The sequence below is a fragment of the Sinocyclocheilus rhinocerous genome, unplaced genomic scaffold, assembly GCF_001515625.1.
Source record: "Sinocyclocheilus rhinocerous isolate Xijiao unplaced genomic scaffold, SAMN03320098_v1.1 scaffold1290, whole genome shotgun sequence".
In the NCBI taxonomy this organism is placed as follows: Eukaryota; Metazoa; Chordata; class Actinopteri; order Cypriniformes; family Cyprinidae; genus Sinocyclocheilus; species Sinocyclocheilus rhinocerous.
The window spans coordinates 90,634-98,381 of NW_015652269.1; the positions used below are offsets into that span (position 1 = coordinate 90,634).

The 7,748-nt window shown below is 36.4% G+C and overlaps 1 protein-coding gene across 1 annotated transcript in view; it reads left to right on the plus strand.

The window, feature by feature from the left end:
* The window catches only part of LOC107714267 (translocating chain-associated membrane protein 1-like 1), a 19,758-nt gene extending 17,864 nt beyond the window's left edge, over positions 1–1,894 (plus strand). Inside the window, exon 11 of the mRNA XM_016520080.1 lies at positions 776–1,894. Within this exon, the coding sequence (XP_016375566.1) occupies positions 776–849 (74 nt within the window). The 3' untranslated portion in view covers positions 850–1,894. The remainder of the gene's footprint in view (positions 1–775) is intronic.
* The last annotated feature ends 5,854 nt before the right edge of the window (positions 1,895–7,748 follow it).

Below are 7,748 nucleotides of genomic sequence, written 5' to 3' on the forward strand. Positions count from 1 at the left end.
ATATATATAAACCGGCTGAAATGTTTTGAAATCACTTGTACCCTGCCTGATCAAAAAAATCCAGTCTTTCACTCTGTCTGTGTCAGTTTGAGTCTTGTTAAAGTTTTAAATCCCTGCCGCCATGATGCTCCTCTGTCGGTCACGGATTATGTAAAGTGAAACTTAAATCTATAGGGGTGGTTGGATTTATTCACGCACGTTAAAATATATATTTGAAGCTTCTTTCTTTTCAGATTCTTATTTACAGCATTATTTTAATAGGCTGTATATTAACTTATTGGGAGAAAACCGGTAGTTCTATGTGAAATCAGACATTTGAGCGCCCCCATATAGCCAAAATAGCATGATCATAACACCCCGCCAATATTCGACTGTGAGATTGGTATTGAATCAGGCTCCTCCTATCGAATCTTCGACTATTTGGGGTCACCCCTACCGTTTATAAAGTTGTAAATATGGCAATCATTCTTACACAAACGCATCGATCCACTTCAGACGGCCTTTATTCACTCCTCCGGAGCAGTGTGAGGAACTTTTTATGATGGATGGGTGCGCTTTATTTTGCTTCACAATCTGGACCACTGCCATTATAAAGCTGGGAAGAGCCAGGACATTTTTTAATATAACTCCGATTGGATTCGTCTGAAAGAAGAAAGTCAAATATACCTAGCATGGCTTGAGGGTGAGTAAATCATTTTTGGGTGAACTATCCCTATAAAATGGTTGATACAATTTATGGTTGACTTTGCTAAAAGCTTTTATTTCTCATTGACAGGGGGTTCAGTCAATGGAGTCATGAAACCAGATGACAAGACGTCGCCAAGAGCAAGAAAATCTAAAGCCTCGTAAGAGGACAGAGAGAGCAGCTGCCCGAAATGTGATGCTCTGTTTCCACTCTGAACTTTAGACGAGAAACAGATTTGATAACTGCAAAAAGAACCACAGAGACAACGGTTCAGGTTTTATTGATCTCCTGTTTTTCTGGTCTGCATCTTAAAAATGAACTATAGATTTATAATCAATCATTATATCCATTTGCTCGTGACTTTTAGCCAGACTGAGAGGTTTTCTGAAGGTTGACGTGAAGAGTAGAGGCTGCATCTTAACTCACTTGTTGAGTTTTGTGGTTTGTTGAGTCCAGGATCTGCATGACAGAAAGTCTGTCTTGCTCAGAAGATGAAGCATTTATCCGGCCCTGAACACAACTAAACCCTATTCAGCACCATTTCTGCGCTTCTTATGAAACACACAGTGTGGACAGAAGCTTTTGAGAAGTGTCCTTTGTTAATTGTTAACCTTTAGCCCCTCGGTCCTGAACGCTACTATGAAGCTCAGTGAGCAACTCCAGTATAAAGAGGCTGAGGTGGCGAAGGACTGCTACACAACGTAGCTTTCAAACGACCTTAGCTGTGTGATTTTACATTTTGATACTGAGAGCAGGCAGAACTGATTTTAGCGTCCCGTTTGTGTGTGAATGTCATTTGAGGAGAATCATTTTATAATTGTTTGTAGCGTCTATGTTTGAGATGTTTGTGAGAGCGCCCCCTGCAGGCTTGGATGATGCTGACAACTAGTTTGAGGGTGTGGTTTTGGTTTTGTTTGATTGCCATCTGTGGAGTTTTTCATGGACTGTGGTTGAGGTGATTAAATGATGGCTCCCCCTGCAGGCTTGGATGATCTATTTCTTTAAGGAAGGAAATGCCTTTTTTGCATTTAACTGCCCAGAAGGGTTCACATGCTCTCCCCAGGACTAATAAAGAGCCCAACTGGCCAAGTTTGGTGCCTTGGTGCTTATCATGGCTACCTTATGGTTACCGATATAATCCATAATACGTGCGACAATGGCGATACCGCTTGTGATAAGCCTTGGAGCTCATTAAAGATTTTACTGTGACATTGTGTTAGTGTGGATTTTATCTTGAACGCTGTAAAAGCCAACCTTTTGTTTCAAATGAATGGAAAATCTGAAGAGCTTTTGAGCGCAGGAGAACAACCTCCTCCAGTTAAATTGAGGGTTTGCCGTGAGTTTTACAGATGTTTATGGAGCCCTGAATCTCTGATGTGAAGAGTGTTGGAACATCACTTTTTCAACACTTTGTGGCCTTTTTCCTTACATCTGAGTGATCTGCTCCGGTATCTATCACCTATAACTCTGATAACCATGCTCGACCGTGTCTGTCAGCATGCGGTGTGTAGTTTATATGAAACCATATGATTCTTTAAGTGTCCTTAAGCTAACGACAGTAAACGTTGCGTTCTTTCTCAGTTTGAGCACCGTTGAGTTCTCTTTGCATCTGTGTTGTGTTTATTAGTGTGATGAGAGAGTTTGATATCTTTTCCCTCACTGAAATGCCGTGAACGTGTGCATGTTGCGAACTGTGAAAGAATTGCCTCACTTGAAGCATTTGATGATGCCAAATAGCAGAAATAAAACCGTAGGCATGGAATCGAAAGTGGCGGTTTGTTAAACAGTTTTTTACTTATTTTTTTCTATAAGCAAGTGTGAAAGCAAGACAAACTGCCAGTTTATTACTTTATTTTATGAACCCTGTTTTCACAGGGATTATACAGATTCATATACACGCATGTGCTGTGTATCAGTTGCCAAATTATATGAAAGGGACTTGCCGCTCTCTTCCAATTACTTTGGTGTTGTCTGTACATATTAGAAATCATACTTGGTTCTCGGTACAGTTTGTAGGTCAAGTGCCTAAATCTGGCTGCAGAACCGGGTCGATCCGAGTCACTTAAGTTTGCTTTAGTTCGGTACATTTGTGAAAGAGCCCAGAGATTTCACAGAGACTTTCATACACTGTAAAATGTAATAAGTTGACTTTACTTAGAAAAAGTGAGGAAACCGATTGCCTTAAAAATTCCAAGTAAGCCAAACTAAAAATAATAAGTTAAGACAAAAAGCAACAACTGAATTTGAGTTTAACATTGTTTATTATATATAAAATCTCTTCAGGTACTACAGCTTACCAAACAAAGTCAGATGACCCAACTCTATAAACAGTTTTTTGAATGTAGCATTAACAATTTTTGACAAACAAAAAACACATCGTTACTCATGTTAATCTCCTAAAGCAACTTAAAAGTGCAGTGCAAGTGCAGCTAAAAAAAGGATCCTGACTGCTTGACAATCTTTGACCTGAAACTGAACAGGTGACCTTTTAAAATAATCAACACTAGCTTAAGGCTCACCAATGTTTACAATAAAAGAAAACACTTTCATGAACCAAAAAATTTACATCAGAAAGGAATCAACAACTTACACATTCATTCAGGTGAATTTTCAAGAATGAGGCCATTCAAAACAAAAACTTGATAAAAAAAAAAATGCAGCCAAAGATGCAGTGATTAGCAAATGTTAGACTGCTCATTTCGATGAACACAATCCAGCACAATCCAACAATTTGATCAAAAAAAATATAACATCCAATGTTGCTATGTAACTCTACCTTCTGATTATTACATGGTCGATTACTGTATGTTAAGCAACTGAAAAATATGACAAACACGAGATGACTCACCTCTCCATGTGCTTCTCCCATCATCAGATGCTCTGCTGCAAATCGACTCCACCTATTTGTGGAACTGTGCATAACCACTCATTTCAAAATACTCATTATTGTAAGTAAAGTTTAATTGTACCTATTTAGTTTAATAACTTTCAGTGCTAAAAAGTTGTCATTACTTTGTTAAACTTAGTAAAGTCAACAAACTTATTCAAAATAAGATATAATCACTTACTTTTATTAGTAAGATCATCAGTTACATTTTACAGTGTAGTGACTTCGTAACACTCAGAGGTCATTTTCAATTCAGGGTTTTAAAACTACAATCTGTAATTGCCTTTAGTGATGCTTAATAACATGTGTTGAAACGACACAGACGCCTCCATATACACCTGTACGGATACGGCTCGCACGTATTTAAAAAAATAAAAATAAATAAATATTAAGCTTTGTTTGCAATGCAAAGCTAATTCTTGAAATTCAAGTTGGTGCTGGTTCTTCTCTAACAGGTGTCGTGTTTGAGGTCTGGAGGACTGAACAGAGGAGTAACTTAGGTTAAATAAATAATAAAATCTCCCATGTTTACACAAAAATGATATTGATTTAGATTTTGTTCCAAACCTCTAATTAACCCCCATTTCAAAGTAGAATGCTTTTGTTTTTCCTCACATCGTTCAGGATTTGTCAAGAGGAAACCTTTTTATTTTTGTTTGGTTTTGGGTTCTTGTTTTGTTTTCCGTTTTGTTTGCTGACTGATGTTTGGCAAACGAAACATGAAAGGAAAATAATTATATAGAGTAATTCACTACTGAATAATTGTCAGATTTTTAAACTATTTTTATAGCGTTGAACTGTTGAGAGATGAACATTATTTAGAGCATATAAATATTTTACTGCTTTATGGGTTTATTATTTTTATACTGTGTGGGAGAAGCTTTCTACCATTTCAGTGGGACTGCAAATGACTTTTAGTGGCTATAAATATTGTGAAAAGATTACTGCCGCTGTCCCTGATTTGTCACTGTTTGCTTTGTGTTTTCAATTTGGGGTATGAGCAAGTTATTAAAGTCTGTAATATGTATGGTAAGTCTTCATTTTGTTTTTTATTTTTGAGTAGTGGGATTCTAGTGGATAAAAACAAAGTAATGAGAATAAACTTCACACGCTCCCATTGTTCTGTCATGTAAGAGACTAATGGATAGCTGTGGTGTTTTGATGTGGCTTAATTGTTTTCATTTTGTGTATATAAATGTAAATGGAAGAAAAAAAAAATCACAGAATACATGTTTTTACAACATCATTTGAAGTGATCAGTCATCACCATAATTATTGCTATATGTCAAATTGAAAAGATGCACCAAAACCTTCTGGCATATCAGATACACAGAACCTATATTATTTTTCACCATGCTTTACATAGTACAAGCACTGTTGCTTTTCTAATGCTTGCCTGTATGTTCAGATATATTGGTTTATATATATATATATATATATAAGATGTTATTAATATATGTATTTATGCAAGTCTGTGTGATGCTTTTTGTATGTTTGTCCTTTGATTAAATCTTTTGCTTAACCCTAGTGTGAGCATGTGTTTTGTTGATTTTGACCCCATGCAGGCCTAATGTACTGGTGACTGTACTGCTGAAGTTTCATACTCTTCTAGATCACAGTTCTGTGAGAGACTGCATTCTGATGTCTAAATAACTCGTGAAGATTGTTGTCTCATTACGTCACTGCATTGCATGTTTACATCAGCAAGAAGCATTACATTTATAATGCTGGAAGTTAATGTAGTCACTTTGCATCTATTTTCTCAGTACTGTGTACAGAATGCAGTTGTTCGATTGGCAGATCGCAGTGCTCACTGAATGAAACAACCGAATGAAACAAAACTTAAAACATTTCACACAAAAAAAAAAACAAGGGTGTTGATGATTCTTTAATAAATGATAGTAGATGATTATAACTCAGATAGTGTGAAGTTATTTTTGACTTCTGTAAAACATAAAAAAACAATATATGATAGAAAGGTGTATATTTACAGTGAAAGGGTTTTAGGAAAAAATAAAAAGATATGTATGATACATGTCTTTTTCTTACTTTTGAGTCGCAAAGATATCTCAGAGTAAGACTTTATGAATGTCAAGTTGTAGACTGAAAGAAAAAAATCAAAAGAGTTAAATTATGGATAATTATGTTCATGTATGTATAGTTCCGTTCTTTCATGCATTTTTTTAACTCTATTTTTTACAAAGCAGGCAACTGTAGGAATATTATTGAATGTCTTAACAGTTCAGCGATCCCTGCTCACGGTATATTCATAGAAGTGCACTTGACTGATGATAGCATATATTTGTATAAATAAATCGAAATCTTATAAGGTATGAAAAGTATGAAATAGTGTGAAATTACAATGCATGTAAAAAATATTATAAACAATATTTACAATTATGAAAATGAATCTATCTTTACTCTCAATTGAATGAACAGTGGTGGGGACCCTATAATTGATGAGCAAACTCAAAATAATCACTTAAGTAATTCAATAATGCAAAGCACTATAATTTTCAATACAATTTTAAGTTGTATTTACAACTTAGTTGTTTTACACAGAATTAAAAAATGGTTGAAATGTTGTTGATTTGATTAAAAAAAAAATAGCTCATCCTTTCAAATAATAATATCAAAAATAAAATAATAATAATAATAAAATAAAATACATAAAAGGAAAAAAAAAATCAAAATAGCAGATCATTAAAAATAATAATTATTAGAAACTACCCCTCTCACTGTATCTGGCTTCACCGGTTTCCCCGCACTGGGCAGCAGATGTCACTACTAGATAATAGCTATTTCTGTGAAACATGCTCCAGGCTCAAACCAAGCCACTAGAACACATGTAAAGCGTAACGGCTAATGCTAACGCTTCTGGTTTGCCAGTACGTGGGAAAGGAGACCAGAGGCCATTTTTATTTTTGAATGGATGTCAATGTAGGAGAGGCTTCACTACGCTGAATAAACAGCTTTTTAGAGGAAACAGCTTATCATTTAATGAATTGACAGCCTATCAGCTAATCTCCAACATGTTTTACACTAAACAGTACTTTTGGATTGAACTATTTTTAGAGTTTACACCGAAAAAAATGCCGTTTTATAAGAGAAGTCACTGACTTTTTGTGACAGATTGGATACAGTTTACAGCACTCTCATTTATTCCTATGCTATCCGTAAACGGCGATTGAGTGTCGCACAACTCTGATACTGCGTCCCAATGTGCCTACGTAGGCCATGTCCACACGTACATGGGTATTTTTAAAAACTTCTGAAAAAAAAGAGTTTTTCCTTCCGTTTAAAAAAAAATCTCAGTCCATACGAGAACGCAAATGCATGCTAGGACGCACTGTCAAGAGCATGCCTAACCAACAGGTGGCGATATAATCTCAACCGTAAAGCCATGTTGGTCAATCAGAAGCCTGAAAAAGTTTCCAGTAGGCGGAGATAACAGCGCAGGCGCCGACGTCACAAGCCAAAAAGCTTTTTCAAAATTTTCACCCTGGCAGGAGGTTTCAGTGAACTGGTGCTGCGTTTGCGTGTGGACGAACGGCCTAACCGCGTAGAAAAAGCTACGGTTTTAAAAATAACCGCGTTCGTGTGGACAGGGCCTTATACTACGCCTTTAAAGTATGTACTCTTATGGTGAAGAAAAAGTACACACTTTTGAGTGTGCTGTAGAAGAGTAGGCAAGCTTTGGGACATACTATCACGTCACACAATTGCGTCTTTAACGGACGCTCTGTCGCACAGTTACACGCTCCGTCACTGTAAACTGGCCTGTCAATCATCTTCTCACAGTTTATATCCTCCACTTTTCATTTCATTTAACCTCCTACCGTACTGGAGAGAAAAGAAGTAGCTCGTTGATCTGCGAGCCGCGGGTCTTCATGCAGAGAACTCTGCTCATATTTTATGCATAATGATGCATTTAAAAGTTAACGACCAAACGGATGTTTATAAAAGTTTACATTGCTGTTGCAGTTGAAATATAACACCGATAAAATTAAATAAATATTTTTTACCAGGTTAAATGTTGAATATTAATAACTCAAACCCCTTTTTCTAAGCCTCTCTACCTAACCGCCAGTCGCGCACATCCGCCATGTTTGTAGTTTTTAACGCGTTTTATTCGTGTTTGTAGTTCTGGACAGAATCCTTCACCAAAGCGCAATG